The 23,375-nt window shown below is 36.6% G+C and overlaps 1 protein-coding gene across 1 annotated transcript; it reads left to right on the top strand.

The window, feature by feature from the left end:
* Positions 1–21,178: 21,178 nt before the first annotated feature.
* Positions 21,179–21,538, top strand: LOC140839176 (uncharacterized). Its single transcript, XM_073205808.1, has one exon. The coding sequence runs from the start codon at positions 21,179–21,181 to the stop codon at positions 21,536–21,538; it is 360 nt and encodes a 119-aa protein (XP_073061909.1).
* Positions 21,539–23,375: the final 1,837 nt, after the last annotated feature.

Raw genomic sequence — 23,375 nt, 5'->3', positions numbered from 1 at the left:
TTGATGGTTACGAGTTGTTGATATTCATCTAATGTTGTTTGAGTTGCCGGGTAACTCGAAATTGCGCCGTTATGCCGTCGAAGCATAATTAGATTTAGATTGATCATACCATGTCTTGCTTTGATTTTTAAGTTGATATTGTGTCTCTCCAAAATGTCATTCCAGATTTGGTATTGAAGGCTTCGAACTTGAGAATTCAACTTCGAAACCGGTAGAAGCACGAGCAATGCAAGATTGAGATTTGTTGTGTCAAACCAAAAACCGAGAAAAGAAAGGTATAAATCAATGTTAAACTGGGATAGATAACTCGATTAAGATATGACTTGAGTTCCCAAAACCACAAACTAAATTGTTATTGCTTTGATGTGTTTGAAATTCTTGAGATTAATATGCTTAGTCTATTGAGTTAAAGAAAAGCATGTATTATGAGATAGACATCTTGGATGAGTCTTTGGTAGAAGTGTCAAGTCACTGGACGTTTGGTTTATATCCATGCGCTTAGGAGAAGATCGACTACTATTGTAGACACTCGATATAGTGTGCCGAAGTCTGGGAATAAGAACGTACCACCATCTAGAAGGGAATAGTAGGTGGGAGACTTGTTACGTTCTTGTTCGAACCGGGATCTCTAGATAAGAGTCGAGTCAAAGATTAAGAGTTTGATTTAAAGTTTGTATCGATTTATGTTTTCTTAGACTATGATACATGCCGTTGACAGATGTTTTATGCTTTTGTATATGCATATATGAAATGCAAGTATACGTTGTTCATACTGGGAAATATATTTCTCATCGGATTTATCCGGCTATTGTTGTGTTTGTATGTGTGCTTGACAACAGGTGGGAAAGGATCAGGGCCGAGAAGAGCATGAAAGATCGAGATTAGAGTGGTGATCTGGGCTTAGATGTAAAACTGGTTGTTCAACACTTGAAATGTAGCTGATAAACACTAGTTTGTTATGACTTTATTTTGAACAATTTTTTATCGTTGATCTTGTTGTAGATATTGCACTTGATCTTGGAAATTGAATAAAATGGAGCATAATTTGTTGTAGTATTTTAGACACTTGTTTAGGAGGTGTTCGATTTAAAAAAAAAAATTCGACCTAGCTTATTTAATTTATCCATTTAATCCCAATGATGATTTAAGAAAATGAGTTAGCGTCCGCGTCCCCACAGTCTAGCACCTGCAGAGATGAAAGAGTTGAAGGATCAGATATAGGACTTGCTGGAGAAGGGATTCATTCGCCCGAGCTTTTCTCCATGGGGCGCACTGGTATTGTTTATTAAGAAGAAAGACGAAAGCATGCGACTCTGCATTGATTACAGAGAACTGAACAGGGTCACGGTCAAGAATAAGAATCCATTGTCCAGGATCGAGGATCTATTTGATAAGCTTCAAGGAGCATCAGTATTCTCGAAGATAGATCTCCGATTAGGATAGCACCAGCTGAAGGTGAGAGAGTCTGAAATGCATATGATGGTTTTCAGGACGCTTTATGGGTACTATGAGTTTATGGTGATGCCCTTCGGATTGACGAATGCCCCATCGATCTTCATGGATCTCTTGAATCACGTGTTTAAGCCGTATTTGGATCAGTTCTTCATAGTTTTCTTAAACGATATCCCGATCTATTCAAAGAGTAGAGAGGAGCACAGTCAGCATCTGAAGACGACGGTACAGGTTTTGTAGGACAGTCGACTGTATTCCAAGTTCAGTAAATGCGAGTTCTAGCTAGAAAAAGTGGAATTCTTGGACCACATCATATCTCGTGATGGAGTAGAGGTTGATCCCAGTAAGGTTGAGGCAGTAAGAGATTGACCAGTGCCTAAGAGCGTGACAGACTTGGGATTCTCTGGGTACTACATGATGTTTATTCAGTGCTTCTCTTCTATTGCGGTGCATATGACCGCCTTGAAGAAGAAGAATTCCAAATTCATATGAGGATCAGAGTGTCAGGAGAGTTTTGATAAGATGAAGCAGGAATTGACTTCAGCTCCAGTTATAGATATGCCATCAAGGCAAGGAGAGTTTGTGCTTCACACGGTTGCTTCGAAGCTCAGTTTGGGCGCAGTTCTGATGCATCATGACAGAGTTATAGCCTACGCATCCAGAAAGTTAAAGGTCCATGAGAAAAATTATCTGAATCATGACCTCGAGCTAGCAGTAGTGTTATTCGCCCTGAAAATATGGAGGTACTATTTGTATGGGGAGAAGTGCAGGATTTTCATTGATCACAAGAGCCTGAAGTACTTCTTCAAATAGAAAGAGCTGAATATGAGACAGAGGAGATGGCTGGAACTAATGAAGGATGATGGCTGTGATATTAGCTATCATCCGGGTAAGGCTAATGTGGTTGCAGATGCCCTAAGCAGGAAGAATACAGTGATCACTCAGTTGTCGGTACACAGACCGCTGCATGCAGAGATTCGGAGGATTGAGCTTGCAGTTTATGCCAGGGGTGATACCCCTAGTTTTTCTACCCTAACAGTACAGTCGAGACTGATAGAAATGATTCGAGCAGGGTAGACTTCTGACGATTAGTTACAGAAGTGGAGACAGAGGGATGAGTCTAAGGGCTTGAGGTTGTATACAGTTGAGGGCAGCATATTCAGATATCGTGATCGATTGTGGGTTCGTAGCAGTGATTCCTTGAGAGCAGATATCATGAGTGAGGCTCACAACACCCCGTACTCCATTCATCGAGAGAGTAAGAAGATGTATAAGGACCTTCAGTCTCTTTGTTGGTGGCTGGGCATGAAGCAAGATATCTTGCGTTTCGTGTCTGAATATTTGACGTGTCAGTAGCTCAAGGTAGAGCATCAAAGACATGCAGGGAAGTTGAGACTACTCCATATTCCCGAGTGGAAATGGGAGAACGTTACCATGGATTTTGTGACAGGGCTACCGAGGATAGCTGGAGGATATAATGTTATTTGGGTGATAGTGGATCGGCTCACTAAGTCAACACACTTTCTACCGATCATGAAGACTTTAATCATGACTCAGTACATAGATTTGTATATCAGAGAGATATTCCGACTTAATGGGATTACAGTTTTCATCGTGTCAGACATAGATCCGAGGTTCACATCTGTATTCTGGAAGAGTCTACATCAGGCATTGGGTGCTAAGCTGCTATTCAGTACTTCCTTCCATCCTCAGACCGACGGACAGTCGGAGAGAGTGATTCAGATATTGGACGACCTACTCAGAGCTTGCATGATCGACTTCCTGGACAGCTGAGAGCCGAAGTTACCTCTCATGGAGTCACGTACAACAACAGTTATCAGGCATCTAATGGCATGGCACAATATGAGGTACTTTACTGGAGGAAGTGTAAGGTCCAGGAATTTAATTCACGTAACCTGAATGCATGCAATCTAGGATTTTTATTTTTAATTATATTTTAATTATTTTTATGTATTTTATGTATAATTCATGCATGATAGGATTTAATTCACGAAATTTTAAAAGTTCATGCATTAAGGTTTTTAGATGTATTTCATGCTCGAACGAGGAACGGAGATCGGAGAATTTTCAGGAAAATTATTTTATTACATACATGATTAATTTTTATTAATTAATATGAAGTTTTTTACGGGTGTTTTTCAAAAATGGGATTTGCTTGGGCATTTTTACCCGCATGATTTTATTTTTAACGGTATGCAAATTTTATCGAATCAGGGGACTTTTTTAGGGTTCGGCTAATATTTTCAAGAACTTACCCACACGAAATATTGTTCGGGAGTGTGTTTTGATTTAATGAGCCTATTTTTAAGCTTTTTGGGCCTAAAACTTTTCTTAGCTTTTAATTAAACATATTAGGGCTCATTAACTAGTTTTTTATTATATAATTAACCACCTAAATCACTCTTTAACCTAAACCTAAAGCATCTAGCCGACACCTCCCCTCTCCCTCAACTTTTCTCTCGTTTTCTCAATAGCAACTCAAGAAAAACCTTCAGCCACTTCATTTCTTGCAAAGGAGAAATTCATCCGGGTCTCTATCTTCTTGTTTTGGTCATCGATCATCATCAGGCATGCCTTGTAACATCATTTGTGCATCATCACGTTGATGTTACTGATATAGATGTATTCTTGCATGAAAACTCTTGATCCAAACATGAACATGATAGATCTTCGGATTTCCATGTGTTTTCATGCATAACACGATTGTTGCTCACGTTCTCTGAATTTTGTGCAAGGGGATACTGTTATGTTGATGCTAAGGGAAAGTTCAGAGCATGTTTGTGGTGTCATGGGGCTGGTGTAAGGTTCGGGAGGGTTGGAGCGATTGGACGAGAGGTGTAGCAGTTGGGGTTTTCACGCTTTCTTGGTTCAAATAGGTGGATAGGCTAGGGCTGGTGGTGCAAAGGCAAATCTAGATCTTGGACAGACTCTGGTGGGTCTGAACAATGGCCTGGAAATGCTCGAATGCTTCTGGTCTCGTCCTAGAAACCGCAAGGGGAGTCTTGAGCGAGTTGGGTTCGGTTTGTGTTTTGGGGAGTGTAGCGGTCGGGTGCTTTACATCTGATTCATGGGGCTGATGGCATGGGTGCAGTAGGTTCAAGAGAGTCCTAGGGTGGTCTAGGAGAGGTGAGTCAGGGGCTAGTTCGTGTGGTGGTGAGCTAGGAGAGAAATGGTGGAGAGGAGTTGAGCTAGGGCCTCGAGTAGGGCTCGTCCGAATTTTTCCAGTAGCCTTCTAGGTGTGGCCGAGGAGTATAGAAGTGTGATCTTGAGGTTTTTAGGGTCTTTTAAGAGTTTTAAAGATATGGTAAAAAGTTGGGAAAATTTTGGTAAGTTTCGAGTCGATTCGGGCTAAAACCGGAACTCCGATCCAAGTCTTAAAACGAGTCGGTTAAGTTCTGATTTTTGGCTCGAGTTTACGTCTAGGAATGCTTTTAATATGTTTTTGATATTTTAGCGAGTTTGGTAGCTTCGGGTCAATTTTAGGAGTCCATGGGTAAAATGGTAATTTTTGGGTTTCCAGGGGGCAAAATGGTCATTTTGCACCAGGGGTGAGATTTTGGTCATGACAGCGTCCTGAGCACAAATTCATGATATTTTAAATGTTATGCATCACTTTTACAATTTTTACGCAATTATGATAAATACGGTGCATGTTTTGTTTAAAAGAAAAATTATGTATATGCATGCTTTTATTTAAGTGATGAATATGATGACACGTTTTTGAAAGAAGTGATTTAGTTGTGACTAACACGATGACATATAGGTCGGACTCAGTGGGCGAGTAATGTTGTCGCTGATGATCCTCGTCGTCGGGTACCACAGTTCACGTAGATAGATCCATCGACTAACATGATGATACGAAATTCACAGCTAATGAACGGAATTCAAATTAAAAAATTTAACACGCATATGCTAGTATGAAGTTACGTGCTGTGATTTTGACCACGTTTTGACAGGACACGTTTACATATAATATTTTATTGCAGACATGAAATGTATGTTGATTATGCTATTTTTCACTGTTGTGTGCTACGTATATGTACTTGTTATTACTGGTATAGGTGTGTTGAGTCTTTAGACTCACTAGGCGTGTGTGATACAGGTGAGAATTTTGAGCAGGTGACAGGAGGTGTTGAACTCTGAGTAGGTAACCTTGGTGCGGTGACATAACCTGAGGACCGCACATTTTTCCGCATATTGAGTTATGAGTTTTGAAATGAGTTAAACAGTTTTATATACATTGAGGATATTACTATTTTTACACATTTACGTATACGTTGATTTTGGATGACGTTGGTTATTTTTAAATTGCTCTACTTTTATTGGAAAATAAATATGATTATGTTAAATGTAATTTTGTAATTTGTGAGCTTTTAAAAAAAGTATTTCCTCACTTTTAAAACGGGTGACGTTACAGGATAGTGTTCAATATCCGAGACAGGATGAAGACCGCTCAGAGCCGACAGAAGATTTATGCAGATCAGCGACGTAGGGGACTAGAGTTTGCGGTGGGTGACCACATATTCGTGAAGGTCGCACCGATGAAGGGTTTGATTAGATTTGGAAAGAAGGGCAAACTCAATCCTAGATTCATACGACCATTTGAGATCCTCGAGAGATTTGGTACACTAGCATACAGAGTTGCATTATCGCCGAATCTGGCAAGATTTCATAACGTGTTCCATGTCTCGATGCTACGAAATTACATGTCAAACCCTTCGCATGTGCTGAACTATTAGCCACTGCAGCTGACGCCGAACCTGTCTTTTGAGGAAAGACCTATTCAGATTTTTGACAGACAGGAGAAGAGGCTCCGGAACAAGGTGATCCACATGGTCAATGTCAAGTGGCTGAATCATTCCGAGTAGGAGGCTACTTGGGAGACTGAGACCGAGACCGAGAAGAAGATCCGCTACACAGAGTTATTCGGTACATTTTAAATTTTGAGGATGAAATTCTTTTGAAGGAGGGAAGAATTGTAAAGTCTAAAAAAATTCGAACTACGTAACTTGGCTGCATGCAATCTAGAGTTTTACTAAAATATGTGTTTAATTATTTTATTTCATGATTATTGCATGGATATGTGGTTTAGTTCATGGTTTATTTAAAATTTCATGCATTAGGATTTCAAGTTGTATTTCGCGCTTGAACGAGGAACGATGATCGGGGATAATTATGAAAAAAATTATTAAATAATTATTTTTATTTATTTAATATATGGTGTATTTAAGTGTGATTTTTGAAAATAAGCATTGGTTGGGTATTTTTACTCGTCAGGTTATGTTTTTAACCGGTACGCAAAATTTAGCGAATTGTGGGACTTTTTAAAGGTTCGAGCAATATTTTCAAAAATGTACCTAAACGAAATATTTTTCAAAAGTTTTTTTTTGCTTAATGGGAAAAAAATTATTTTAACCCTTTAGTTTTTATTAAGGGCCCATTAGTGCGTAATTCTACAACTTAAACACTACATTTTAAAAATCCTAAAACTACTTACACTCCCTCACAAACTCACAGCCATCCCTCCCCCATTCAGCAGCATTATTCTGAATTTCCATCAGCTTCACTTTTGAAAATCCTCTCAAAGTTTTCAAAGAAATCCCTTCCCGCCTCTCCGGTGCATGTTCTACACAAAGGTCTCGAGCGTTTAATCGCAAATGAACGCCATAAATGCCTTTTTTTCTCGTCATTCATGCTAATATACGACGACGTATGTGTGTTTGCATGAGGAATGTTTAAATATTTTATGTTGAATCGTTTATGCATCGTTTTGTCACGAAATATGCATTTTTTGACATATAACTCACGGTTTTTTTGTTGGGGCTTCCGATTTGTGATGCTAGGGGGCTAAACACGTCGAAGGGTAAGGTCTCTAAGTGCCGGAGTCACGAGTTGGTCAGGTTTTGGGGAATGGCCGATCGGTCTTCTTGAGGGGCTAGGGTTTGCGGTTGGTCGGGTGAAAGGAAAGGATAGGCTCGGCCAAGGAAGGCTGAACCAGGCCATGATGATATCCAGGAGGGTCCAAATCAAGGCCTAGAGGAGGTGATACATGGCTGGTCTCGAGTAGAATGGAGTTCCAAGAGCTATGAGTCGATTTAGGACGATACGGTGACTAAGTTGTGTGTTTCTTGAGGAACCGAGAGATGCACGAGCATGAGGCCGAGGGTAGTGCCTAGGTCAGTAAAGAAGGGTCCAGATGTGGGTTAGGAAGAGTTGGTTTAGGTGTGGTCCCCGTTGGTTTGGTCTAGGGTCGAGAATTCGAGGGTTTTTAGTGCTCTAGGGTTCGGCTCGCTTTAGTGCAGAAAAATCCATCAACTTTCAGGTGCTGTTAGAGGATCTTAAGTGGGCTGGTCTAGGTTTTTTAAGAGCTAGTAGGTTATGGTTGAGGCATGGTTTAAGCTTGGAACGTTTTGGTTAATTTTCGGGTTGATTCAGATTAAAACCGGGACTCCGGTCCAAGTTTTAAAACGAATTGTATAAATTATGAAACAGGCTCAAGTTTACGTCTAAGAAAAAAAATGTAAATATTTTTTGAGGTGTTTTAAGGTGTTTGGTTGGCTTCGAGTCGAAATTTTGAGGTCCAGGTGTAAAACGATCAATTAGGGTTTCCAGGGTGAAATGGTCATTTTGCACACGAGTCGAGTTAACAGTCCTAGCAGCACTCTGATCACACAAACTTTCATGTTAAATGTTTATGATATCACGAACATGACTTTTTATGGAAATATGAAAAATACGTTGCCTACTTTAAGTGTATTCATGGTTTTTTTTAAGTGATGAATACGATAACATGTTTTTGGAGGAAGGGATTTGGTTGTGACTAATATTATGTTATGATAATACGATGACATGTATGGTCAATGCTCAGTGGATGGGTAATATTGTCGTTGATGTCCCTGCCGTCATGTACTACGTTTATATGTAGATGTATCCATCGACTAATACGATGATACAAAAGTCACAACTAATGAACGGAATTCAAATAAAGAAAACAAATATGTATATGATGATATGTTGGGTCATGTTTTGGACACATTATGTTTTGACACGATATGTTTAAGTTCATGCTTTTTAAGATAATGAAATGTATGTTGTTTCCAGTACTTTTCATCATTGCATGTTATGTATATATACTAGTTATAACGATTCCGGTGTGCTGAGTTTATAGAATCACTAGGTGTGAATAATGTAGTTGAGCATATTGATGAGGAGATTGGAGGCCCCGAAGACTGAGTAGGCGGGGCTAGATGTGTGCATGCTTACCCGAGGACCACTTTTTTCGCACATTACGTTTAAGAATTAGGAGGAACCTTGTATATTTTCTTTATTTTTATTATTTATATGATTAAGGTTTGACATGACTTGCATGTTGTTCATTTGAGCTCTTTTAAGCTGCAATACTTTTAACAAGTAGTTAAATACCTTTTATTTTTAAATTATGTGATTGATGGTAGATATTGCATGCATGCCTATAAATATATATTTTTGAAATAAAAATGTATTTTTTCAAGATTTATTTACAAAAAAAAAATCTAGTAGTATTTTAAATGGTAGAAGTTTCATAATAAGTCCTAACTATACCATATACAAACCAAATCAAATCAATTAAGGCCCATGAACAAGCCTAGGACCTTTCTAAAAATTCTACATGCTTCAAACCAAGATCTAGCTTGAGCCTACCCTCATGTCCCTAGACTGACTCCAGCCTTAACCACCATGTCCAGGCCCTAGTTACATGTCCTAGGACCATGACCAAGCCCTTAGCAACCTACTAGAACCACTGCCCTTTCACATGCAGCCTCCAAAACTGCAATCCCCAAGCCATGCGCAGCCCCAAGCTAACGCGATCACCCTAGCCATCGGACCAACCATCGTGCAGCCACCCTAGGACCAACACACAGCCCCATTAGTTCTCTTGTTCAAGCCATAACACTAGCTAAGGCCGTGGCTCTCAAGGGTGCCCTAGCCGAAACCCTAGTCCACAAAAAATACAATTTTCGTTCAACCTAGCTTCCCTCCTTGTCCAGCCTTCAAACATGTTCCTAAGGGTTTTTTAACATGTTGAAAAACATCTCTTTGAGTTCCCATACCATGGCAGCCCCTTTGTGCATCATTAGGAAGAGTATTAAAAAAAAGAGAACTCTACTTTTATGCATAAAAGCCATAAAAACTAATATACAAGGTAATGTATCATATTTTTCATGCAAAAATGTATCAAACATATAATATGGTGCGATATATGAGAAAAAAGAGGATTAAGGCATGCCTTTGCATTTATTACGCATGAAAAACAATTTGCGATGCGAGGACGTCGACGTAAAGAAGACCCTATGCTGAATTTCCTTCAAAAACCGTGACTTAACTCTCAAAATTTACGTGTGGAGTGTGTAACTTGAGTGATGAGAGAGTCCTAGTATAATTTAGGGTGAGGGGGTTTGAGAGTGGGGTTTTAGGGCTTTTATTTTAATTAAAACACAAGGTGCAAGCTTAGGCCCATTAACCAAGTATAAGAGGCCCACTAAACCCATTAGTTAATATTTAAAATATTTTATTTAGGAAAGTTTGTGAAAATAATAACCGAGTTCTCAAAGAACCCCTATTTTTCTCGAAAATCGATTACCACTTTAAAATATAACTTGGCGTATAAAAACACCTCAAAACAACTCATTTTTGAAAATTCTATTTAAAGTACACCACACATTATACAATTAAAAATAATTATTTAATAAAATATTTTCCCTCATATGGTCATCAGTTTCCATTCTTCAGTCGCTTCTCTTTGGTTGGGTATTGGTGCAGCATTACCCATTGATAAATCCCTAACTTTAGGTCTTTTTAAAAATTTGATTCAATTGTAAAATAATAAGCATGTGTTTTATGCATTCTAACGAAACAAAGCCCTATTTTAAACATGTAAACATGCACACCATATTAAATCCATGCCATTAAAACCATCTAATTACTCATTTTCTCTTTTCCATAGATTTGGATGCAGTTGGATTACGTTACCGTATTTTAGACCTTACAAATTCCTCGAAATTAAACTTATCGAATAACTCCTGGTAGCGACTACTCATGTCCCTCTCGGTTTCCCAAGTAGCCTCTCCCGGACGCTAATTCATTTCTTAATCATTTTTGGGAATAATTAGATCAATTAATAAACAGGATCTAAATTTTTTTTTAAAAAAAATACTAAAGCGGAAACATAACGTAATAAATTTAATATACATGTCAATATAAAAGCACAAGTCTTGTACTACATGTCTTCTTTTCAAACTAGGGTTCAATCACTATACATCAGGTGCTGAATCCTATTCTACTCCTGAGCCCGGATCTTCACGCTAACGTATAATCTCTCATCTTCATCTTGACCCTGAACATGTCCCATCTGTTGTCATGCACACATAAAAACAAGACAACAGCCGGATAACTCCGGTGAGAAATATATCCCAGTATAAATCATGTATACATGCAATCATATAAACAGATATAAAAGCATGAAATAAATATCCATAACATGTATCAAATTTGAAAGACATGAATCGATATAAAACTGTAAATCAACTCTGATTGACAATCTCTGAATCATAAACTTTGATTCGATTTTTTTCTAATCTAGGGATCCCGATCTGAATAAGAACGCAACAATCTCCCACCTACTCTCCCAATCATGGTGGCGGCACGTTCTTATTACAGACTTTGGTCCTGTCTATATCGAATATCGCGTTAGAAGTTGCTCTACTCCTATGCCACATCAATATGACCAAACGTCTGGTGTCTTGGTATATCCTGCCAAAGACTTGGCATATCCTGCCAATTTGGCATCTCCGCCAAAGACTAGGCAAGTCCGCCCAACACTAGGCACATCAGCCCAAAGACTAGGCATATCCGCCTATACTCTACACATAACATATGCTTAACTATAATTCAATAGAATAAGCATAACAATCTCAAACATTGCAACATATCGAGGCAATGACAGTTCAGTATGTGATTTTGAGAAAACTCAAGTTAAATCAAACTCGAGTTGTGCAATCCCGAATCAACTTTGATTTATACCTTTCTCTTCTCGGTCTGACGAAGTCGAAGTCTCGAATTCAGATCTGTCCATATCAATCTGGTAATGACAAAGGTCGAGGAGTATAATATCAATACACCAATCAAATCAATACTGGATATAATCAGAACTCAATCAAATTCTGTTTCAATGGCATAACTGTACAATCCCGAAGTACTGGCAATACAATATCAGTCAGATATCAATCCCAATATATATATATATATATATATATATGTCTCAGCAAAACGTGGCTTATTCTCTGCACTGCACCTCTCGCGCATATGCGTGACTTACCTCGACGCGTATCCTTCACCGCATCTCGCGCATATGCGCGCCCTTGCTCGGCGCATATGCGCGAGGTTCTTCACAACTCTCGGCCACCCTTGCGCATATGCCCGAATCCTGGTCACGCATACGCACGAGGTCCTCTGCCTGCCTCGCGCATTTGCGCCTGGCGGGGTCGCGTATATGCGCGAGGGCTCTTCCTCGCACATAATTCAAGTCATCTTCCGTCTTTCCCGGACTGATCCGTTCCATCTATAATCACATCTCAATTTTCCACCAATCATATCAGATTACGATAATCATAATCTCGGGCCTTACAGCCTCTTCCTCTGAGTGATTTAGCCACTTGACTTTGTCCATGTGTATAACCGTGTTTCAGAGTCTTCTTTCTTGTCTATCCAGAATTTGTGTAGGTCTTTCCTCGTATGACATATTCGGATCAACTGCAGAGGTTCATAATTTAGTATATGTGAAGGGTTCGACATTTACTTTCGCAGCATCGAGATGTGAAACACATTGTGTACTCCGACCAGTATCGATGGCAACGCCACTCTATAAGCTAATGTTCCAATCTTCTCCAAAATCTCAAAACGGTTCTAAGAAGCTCGGGCTGAGCTAGCCTTTCTTGCTTAATCTCATAACACCCTTCATAGGTGTTATTTTCACAAATACATGGTCGCCTACTGCAAACTCTAGCTCTCCTCGACGCTTGTCAGTGCAACTTTTTTGTAGACTTTGCACAGTCTTCATCCTATCTCGGATTTTGACTACTAGTTCGGCGGTGTGCTTGATCAAGTCTAGACCAAATTCTCCTCTTTCACCAATCTCGTCTCAATGTATAGGCGATCTACACTTTCTCACATAAAGTGCCTCGTAAGGTGCCATTCCTATAGATGATTGGTAATTATTGTTATAGGTGAACTCCACTAGGGGTAACTTCGGTACCCAACTTCCATGGAAATCAATTACACAAGCTTGGAGTAGATCCTCTAAAATTTGAATCACACTTTCAGACTGACCATAGGTTTGAGGATGGAATGATGAACTGAATAAGAACTTTGTCCCAATAGTTGCATCTAGACTCTTCCAAAAAGATGAGGTGAACCTCGGATCTCGATCAGAAATGATAGACACTGAAATCACATGCAGTCGGTGTGGGCCCTTAACTCCTAATCGTTATTACAATGCAATTTGATTAGTGTTAATTAATTACAGCGAAAAACGATTTTAAATTTTCTTTGCAATGAGCCCAAAACATCTTGTTTGAACACTAAAAATAGTTTTTTATCTCATATCATAAAACATGCCCACACATAATCAAAACCAACCACATACAAACAACTCATATCCTCGGGACATGCCCCGGTATATAGATACATATATATATTGGGAACAAAACATAAAACCTCAGCTCAAACTGTAACTCCCTCCAGAAGCCCTATCTCCGGCCTCCTGATATCCTGGAGTACCTGTCATTATCCACATATAAAGACAACAACAACCCCCTCTGGGTGAGCAAAGCTCAATCTGAAACAACCACAATATATACCACAAGTATCTAAATAATGATATATGATATGCAATGCATGTATGTCGTGGAGGTATCAGGCCAAATGCACATCCACTGAGCACATGTCAGAATCAATCGAATCGCTATCAAATCAATGCTCGAGCTGGCACACCGGCCTCAATCAGAGATACTCGTATGATAGTGTCGACAAAGCGCCATCAAATCCCAAATCTCAATCAATCATCGGGGCCACTAATTACTATGTTTTAAGGGTCACATGATGCCAAACATATCATTCGTGTTCACAAACCCCAGAATCAAATCCAATCATATCAGGGTATCCATGGATCATAGCTCAACGTGCATGTAATGTATGCCACATCAACTCAATAAATAAGGCATATAGACATGTAATCTCAATCCAATCAATCAAACATATATCATACAATACAGATACATGTCGTATGTTACCCGATCGCAACATACCTCAATTCTTCGTTCCAGTCGATGTAGCTTGACGATATCAGTATAATAATCTATCTACATCAATAACATATTCATTTAAATCAATAAAATCATTCAAAATCAGCAATATAAGTTTCAAATATCTTTTGAAACTTTAAAAATTCATATCAAATCGAAATCAGAACATAAGTCAATTCCGACTTCAAAACTTGATTTCTTGTCGGTTAGTCTACCGCATATATATAATCAAAATTAATAATAACAGACAAACAATTTTTCAATCTCAATCCAACGATTAAAAATCCCTAATTATAATAAATTTGGAATAATTCAAAATAACATCACTATAATCATCTCTTCTTCGTTAAAATCATACACTATTCAACAATCTTCAGTTTCTGTATGATTTAATAATATATCGGATTTATTTCAAAAATCGACGAATTTCAAACTTCATCAAAAATATAAAATTTATACCTCAAATCGAAGACCTCGTGTCAACGATCCCATAACTGAAGTCGGTTCGTCGATTGGATAAACCGATAAGTCGTAAGACCGAAAAGAAAATCGAAAACTGTATCCTCACTTTTCTCTCCTCTCTGCTATATTTTCGGAAAGAATGAAACTCTCTTAGTTTCAACTTTATCTTTCTTTCTTTATTATTATTTTTTTATTTATTAATATAATATAATATATAATATTTAACATTTTAACATCGGTATATCCCTTTGGATCATTCAAACGATCGAATTTTTCAAAACTCAAAACATGAAACTTCTATACTTTGAGTTTTCTACGTTATATCCAAATCTCAAATCATTTGGACTTAATAAGACAAAGATATGTCACTAATTATCATTTTGTCCTTAAAATTAATTCATTATTTTTCAACTTATTTACGAAAATGTCATCAAAATAAATTGGATATTTTTCAACTTATTTACAAAAATGTCATCAATACTATTTTATTTTCGGGGTCTCACAGTCGGACTATCTCTCTAATATACAGCTCTACGTACTGTGTCACGGTGAATGTCGTCTTGATAGGTAGAAAACGTGCTTATTTTGTATGACAATCAATTATCACCCATATGGCATTGTTTCCCATGATAGTCATCGGCAGTCCCACAACATAATCCATAATAATATTTTTCCATTTCCATTTGGGAATAGAAAATGGCTTAAGCTTCCCGGCTGGCTGCTGATGCTCACCCTTAACTTGTTGGCATGTCAAACACTCGGACACAAAATACAAGATGTGTCATTTCATGCTCGGCTACCAATACAACTACTGTAGATTCTTGTACATTTTCGTACTTCCAGGATGAATGGAGTACAGGATATTGTGAGCTTCCTTCATAATAACCTCTCATAATGAATAGCCACTACGAACCCATAGTCGATCTTGATATCGAACAATGCTATCCTCCTCAGAATACAGCTTCCGACCCTTAGCTTCATCTCTTCGTCTCCATTTTTTTAATTGCTCATCAAAGACTAACCTTCTCGAATTCAATCTCTCAGATTCGACTAAATTGTCATAGTAGCAAGATTGGGGGCCTCACCCCTAGCATAAATTGCAAGCTCGAATCACTGAATCTCATATTGCAATGGTCTCTGAAGTGATAATTGAGTAATAGTTGTTGTCTTTCTGCTCAATGCATCCGCAACTACATTAGATTTGCCCGGATGATAGCTAATATCGCAGTCGTAGTCCTTTACCCATTCTAGCCATCTTTGTTGCCTCATGTTCATCTCTTTTTGGGTGAAGAAGTACTTCAAGCTTTTATGGTAAGTGAAAATCTTGCACTTCTCCCCATATAAGTAATGTCTCCAAATCTTTAATGCAAACACTACTGCTGCAAGCTCTAGGTCGTGTGTTGGGTAATTTTTCTCATGAACTTTCAACTGTCTAGACGCATAAGCTATAACTCGGTCGTTTGCATCAAGACTACGCCCAAACCAAGTTTCGAAGTGTCCGTGTAGAGAACATGCTCTCCTTGTCCCGATGGCATCGACAGAACTGGCGCTGAAGTCAATGCTCGCTTCAACTCCTCAAAACTCTTGGCATTTGGATCCCCAAATAAATTTTACATTCTTCTTCGTCAAAGCGGTCAAGAGTACCGCGATAGTAGAGAAACCTTGAATGAACTTTTGGTAGTATCCAGCTAAACCCAAGAAACTATGAATCTCGGCTACGCTCTTCGATACTTGCAATTCTTTAACTGCCTCGAATTCGCTCGGATCAACCTCGAATCCGTCTCTAGAAACAATGTGGCCTAAGAGCGCCACTCTCTCGAGCCAAAAATCGCACTTGCTGAAATTAGTGAATAAATTTCTATCATGCAGTATTTGAAGAGTTCTCAAGTGCTGACTATGCTTCTCTCGGTTTTTTGAGTAAATCAGAATGTCATCAATGAAGACTATAATGAATTGATCCAGATACGGTTGAAATACGCGATTCATGAGATCCATGAAGTCGTTGGCACATTGGTCAACCCAAATGGCAGGACCATAAACTCGTAGTGTCCATATCAAGTCCTAAAAGCCTTCTTATGAACATCAGACTCTTTTACTTTCCAACAAATGGTATCCCGAACGAATATCTATCTTCGAGAAAATTGATGCTCCTTGCAATTGATCAAATAAGTCTTCGATTCTAGACAAGAGATACTTATTATTGATGGTGACACTATTCAGCTCTCGATACCACATGCATTTTAAAGTATAACATAAATACATAAACTTGAATGTACTTACATAAACATAGATGTGTCAACATATCGTAAAACTTTTCATCAACATTTTCATAAACGTACTTGCATCATACATACGTGAGCATACATAATCATCATCATTTTGAGTAGAGATATGTTTCAAAGCATGTGACTCATAACACAATGCGCCTGATCAGACTAAACCACAGTACTGGGCTGGCAGAGATGTCCACTACCACAAACATGAGATCATCGGTCATGCTTTACCGGGTGGATTGGTCCTTGGTCATGTTTTACCACTTTCTAGTCCTGATCTAAACTCGGTCATGCTTTACCAGCTTCCAAACCCGTTCATATTTGGTTACAAGACATTTAGCATACTTCAAAAACATACTAATACATTATGCATGCATGCCCAAGACAAAAATTAAATTTTTTTTTCCAAAATGCTTGGCGCTCGGGCGGTAATATCTTACTGCTCAAGCGAGCCCCATCCAGAAGGTCTGGCGCTCGAGCGGTACGGTCTCGCGCCCAAGCGCCGCCCTGTGCGAAATTTTTTGAAAACCAACACAGTTGAGTATTGACATGAGAATGATCATAACTCACTCATCTCTTATCAAAAAATTACGAATTTACTATCAAATCGAATATATCAAAAAGTACTACGTTTTATATGTTGAAACGTTTTCCAGAGAACCGACTGAAAATTTGCAGGATTCGAAATGACATCAGATTCGGTTTTTGAGATCTAAAAATTGTTTAAACATCACAGTTTGAGCAGTCACACGAAAATGATCATAACTCACTCATTTCTTGTCCAAAACTCACGAATTTATTGTCAAATCGAAGATATCGAAAAGTACTATGTTTTATATGTTGAAAAGTTTTACCAGAAAGTCGATCAAAAATTCACAGTACTCGATTTGACAATAAATTCGTGAGTTTTGGACAAGCAGCGGACTCTATTTTGAGATCCAAAATCGTTTGAAAACATTTTCGCTCAAACTTTGCACAACATACACGGATTTTGCATACAATACGCATCCAAATACTTACTATGACAAGATCGATGTAAAAATAGAAGAATATACATGCCTTTGCGTCTAAGCACTCGAAGATAACGAATACCGACGTGGAGGATTGCGAGAGATGACCATGGAACGCTTTCTACACGATTCTTGCTCTAAAAGGGAAGTAAATCACCAGAAATTTGCAAGGGGAAAGGTGGCTACTGAAATAACTTTCAAGAACCCTAGCCACTCTCATATTTTGCAACACTTGTGTGTGTGTTGTGTTTGTTTTATTAACGTGTAGTGTGTGTGTGGAGGGATTAGGGGTTTAATTAGAGAAAAAAATTGTTTAATTAATAATTAACATGCTAATAAAAATGTAATTCTCACACTAACTTTACAAAAATTCCCCTAATTAAAATAAAATGCACAAGTGACAAATCTTAAAATCACCTAATAATTATATTAAGCTTTAAAATGATTAAAAATTCATGAATCATTTAAAATAACAATTTTCTCGACTTGAAATAAATACCACATTTTTCATAAATTGCCTAAATCGTCGCTAGCCTCTTTTTCCGATCCCGTACCGAATATTCGCCTAAAACATGACACTCAAGAAAATATTTTAACGTGCATCAAATAAACATATAATATTTTAAAATAATTCAAATCGTAAGTTTTGCACCGTTAAAATCGTTTTAAACTTAAATAAATAATTTAAAATTTAAATAAATGTATGAGTTATACATATACTGATTTTGGGCTCTACATGATTTTAACGAGACAGCATTTGAGCTCCCACATCTCTTAGAAGTAGTTTGTTAAGTCGATAATCATCTAAGTAAGAGTGTTATAGATAAGATATTGTAAATGATTATTGAAATAAGATTTGTATCTTCTTATCATGTTATCAACTATTCAAACTCTGTAAATCTCTTCTATAAATAGAGGTCTCAAATGATGAATAAAATATTTCAAATTATTCTTTCTTCTCTATATTCTCTACTGTTCAAAACAAAACTGATATTGTAAAACAATCTCACAGTGTACTACACACTATCTAAAGTGTTCTGACTTGTATTTTAAATTTTCAGTATTGTCTCAGAAAATTGAAGGATAGAATTAATATATTTTTTAAAAGCATAAGAAATAACTTTTAGATATAAAAAAATTATTTTTTTCTGTAGTAAATAAAAGTTCACAAAAAAAAAAAAATTATTTACCACAATTGTTTTAGGGCTTAATCTCCTAATAAAGTAGTGGGTACATCTAAGGCTCAAAAGGCTGATTTAAATATAGTTCGATTGGGCTTAAATCTGGGCCCAAATGCAACAGTTTAGAACTTATTTATTTAAAGCAATTCCAATTTCCAACACAATAATTTATTTATTTATTTAATTGAAATTATACGTCCGATTAACATACATTTCATTCATATGTAAATATGACCCCCATAAAACCATCAATTTGAGTACTCTAATTGAAATAATGAAATGGTTTTAAAATAAAATGTAACAACGAATTGAAACAAGATCTCCTTATTCGACTATTTACCAACGATCTAAAAAGCGTGAAGCGCCCCGAAGTGTGGATGTCGAGCTCCAAACTTTTCAAGCTTAAGCGAAATTAACACAGACTTAAGCGTGAAAAAACGTTTTTTATCTTTAGTGTAATTGTAATTATCTCAAACCAATAAATAGATAAAATAATACATAAATATGATAAATTTAAGTCTGATACATTAATTATCATATTTATAAAAGCATAAAAATATGAAACTTACAATCTCTATTCGTTTTTGCAACTAGATCACATTAAAAAATACTAAATATTTGTCAAATCATTATCAGACATACTTAATCCTAATTAAAGTTAAAAAATAAATATCTAAATTATAAACATAATTTATTATATTAAAATAAAAATACATACCTTCAAAATAAAAAAATTAAAAATAAATAGAAGTGATTAATTGTGCTTAAGCTCATTTAATTAAACACTGTAATTATGTTTAATTCGGTTAAACTACAGTTTAACCGCTTTTTTCTTCTTTTCTTCGAAGCAGGGCGTTTTTATCGAACTTTAAATTTAAGCGGGTTTTTTAGAACACCGCTATTTACTAGTGTTTGATTGAAATTACTATAATTTCATTAGTCAAATTTAACGTTGTGCTTGGTTGGACAATGCGGAATATTGATGCCGCTTTGATAGCCATAAAAAAATAGGACGTTGCTTGGCCCTGGAGTAGACATATTGTCAAACCACGTTAAATCATTGCCTTCTTATTATCTTGCGTTAAATTTCTATCAAATGTGATGATTACATGTTCATCAATTTTTGATATGATCCATAATTAATTCGTCGAGAACGTCGTTTAAATCACATATTAAATAAACGGATTTGAAATGACATTTATTTTTGTATATTTGAAATTCATCACAACCCCTATTTCAAATTTATTGATTTCGAATTTCTCGACGACTTGAATGAACAAAATTCAAGTGAAATTGAAATTATGCAATTTCAATTAACATTGTCACGGGTTTCAAATCCACCCGAGGTAAGTGTTATTTGAAAAACATCCTTCAAATCAACTTCCACAAATCAAATTCATCAATCCAGACACAACCGAGCTTGTCCATCAAAACGAATTTGAAATTTATAAATAAACTAGGTGGACGTTGACATCACTTGGTCATTTCTGATAACAACGTTGACAGAGAAATCTAAGTGCAAAATAATTAATGCTTTATGGTTGGTCGGTTGGTCGGGTCTAATTGAGGGATGTCAAGCCTACTTTAGCCTATAAATTTAGAAATTAAATAAGAAACTCTACTTATTATTTATGAAAAACATTTATCATCCCTGAAGTTTTTAAATTTTAATTGATTTTAAATTCACGGAAAAAAATTAATTTATTTTTTCGTGTTGATTTTGAGTTTTGTCCATTAGTTTAAAGCAATGGTCAACTCATAATACAGATAATTACGCAGAAGGAATAAAAAAAGCTCAAAGTAATTGACCAAGAATATTAAACACGCTGTCCCCTTTTGACTTTTTATTATTTTATTTTGTTTTATCTTATTTAAGAAGGCAGTGAAGTTAATAAACCGATGATTATAAATAGCGACGGGGTCAAAAGTTTATTTTATTTGAATCTTAATCTTTTTAGTTGATTTTTTTTTTTTTTTCCTATTTGACCATTAGAATTAACGAAATTAGCATTAAAAATAATATATACTTGGACATATGACTTCACGTAAAAAAAAATCTAAATTTTCAAATTCAGTATTTTTTGTATGCTTACCATATTCATATTTCGACAAATTCAGTATTTTTTTTGTACTGTAATCTCGATATACCACATACATTGAATTATACTTTTAAGTGACTAATATTAATAATATATATAAATATATATTTAATTGATCAAATATTTGAAAATAAAGTCTTCCCCAATCTATATATTATAAGCTCAGCCCCCATTTATGTATTGGCCGTCACTCTACACGGTTGTCTAATAAATCACGCTTAGTTTTATCGAAATTTCCTCACATGTTCTCTCGATATAATCACATATAAATACTCCACGCACCAAGCTCTTTATTCATAATTTTCCAAACAAAATCTCTCGTTCAAGCAGTGTGCACGATACATGGCAGTCGACCGATGGGTATTGCTTGGCAGGCTGAAAAGAGCAGTGAACAAGATCAAGATCGTACTGAATCTCAACGTTAACAAATGGAAACTGGCGTCTATGATTAGCAATAAAAGGTTCAGCTTCAACGACAGACCAGGATTAAGGGCGTGTATTCCGGATTCAGGTTCGATATCCTCGAGAGGGATCCAAAGGATGATGAGTTATCCGTCGGACGATGATGTCGACAAAAGGGCTGATGCGTTCATTGCGAACTTCTATAAGCAACTTCAGATTGAAAGGCAAATCTCGTTGGAGTTGAGGTATTGTAGGGATGATAGTTTTGAATCCATGGCATCACCACAATCACGGATGTAGATAAAATGCACAAGTTGGGATCAATTTATTTATTTTTTTTGTAAATTTCGAACTATATTTTGGGGAAAAGGCATTATTGGTTTGATTTATTATAATATATATGTACATCAAGAGTCATGAATAAAGAAGAGAAGATGGTTTGTGCAGCCATTGAAGAGTCTTGGGCTCGAAATTGGTGGTGGAGACATCATTTTTATCTATGTATTTCCATCATGAAATATTCAAAGTTTGAGTTGAATTCATACAAAAAAAATTCATGTATAGTCTTTTTCGGATGATTGTAAAGTTTGAATTTCATTGTAAAAATATATGAAATAATATTGTACTGGGATTCATAAATTCGTTTTTTGCTATTGTTTCTAGTTTGTACCTTTAATTCAGCAAGATAGGATAAGCATGCAGTAATGTGATTGGTGGAATTGGTCTACCTGGAAGATTTCCCAAAGCTATACAATTTAGTGTACTAAAAAATAATTGAAATGGTTAGTCTTTTCTATCTGAGATCGAAATCTAAAGACTGTGGAAGCATACAACATGAGAATAAAATGATAACAAATTTTTTTTTTTTTTTTAAAAAGATCTTGAATGAATAAGGCTTCGTCACCATCCCCAAAAGTGTTCTTCCTCTTTTTCTTCAACTTTATCCTCATCCTTATCTGGGGATGGAGTGTAAGATGTGAGTATCTTGTGAAATACTGATAGATGTTGTTTTTACGTGTTTTATTGCATTAATTTGTGTGTGTTTGCATTGTATATGCGTGCATTTCATATACATTTTGTTCATTTTAGAATTAGCATATGTATATGATCGTGTCTCACTTGTACGTAATGAATTTGCAGGTAAAATGGCCGAAAAACTGAAATCGGAACAAAAATGTGCAAGCCACAAGAAACTGGCAGAAAGGCTGACGTCCGAGCGGTAGAATCTTACCGTTCAGGCGTGAAGATGAATTTTCGAGCAGAAGGCTCAGCGCTCGGGCGGTAAGATCTTACCGCTCGAGCGTGAGTGCCACACTTCACAAGCAGAATTATAGAAGGGTTGGCGCTCAAGCGGCGGTTGAATCTTACCGCACGAGCGGTGCTCAATTTTGGAAAAAATGTTGAAGATGATTTCATACCTTCCGAAAAAGTTGCCAAGTGCGGCTACACAAAAGCAACCCTAGGGACGTTTTTTTATTATTATTCAGTGGCCAAGGAGCTTGGGAACGGAGAACAAAGCTTGGAGCAAGGCTTAAAGTGAAGATTTGAAGATTTCTGGGCACCGTTCTTCGCATTTTCGTCACGACTCGTATTTCTAATTTTATTTCTTCATGTTTAAACATTGTTTGCTTATTTTAATCATGACTTCGAGTAGATAATTTTTACTATTTGTTGGGACTAAATGAGATTCTGCCCCGAAATCGAGTTTAATTAATTCACATATTGACTTTTGATTTATTCTAAATTGTGCTATTATTTTCATTGTGTTGTTGAAGCGTAGCTAACTTTAAACGATTTTATATTGCGAGTGAGTTCGGGAGAATAGCTCGTGATAGGAACGAGTGGCATAATCCGTGGATTTACAATTTAAATAGAACGACATGCAATTCACCTTTGATAAATAATTAAAGAGATTTAATTACTTCACTAAATAGAATTAGTTTGGTATAGCTTGAGATGACGTGTTAAATTGGATAGGAAACCCTGTCGAAAACGTAGATCACTGTCGAACGAATTAATTAAATGACGAGAGATAGATGAACCTAGATTCTCAACAAATTCATTTCTCATTGAACTTTAATCAAACATTATAGCTTATTTATTTCATCCTTTAATTCTTGATTTTGTTTAAACATTA

Source organism: Primulina eburnea, chromosome 8 (genome assembly GCF_022965805.1).
Source record: "Primulina eburnea isolate SZY01 chromosome 8, ASM2296580v1, whole genome shotgun sequence".
Classification (NCBI taxonomy): Eukaryota; Viridiplantae; Streptophyta; class Magnoliopsida; order Lamiales; family Gesneriaceae; genus Primulina; species Primulina eburnea.
The sequence above is the reverse complement of the archived record's forward strand: the minus strand, read 5'-3'. Positions and strand labels throughout refer to the sequence as shown.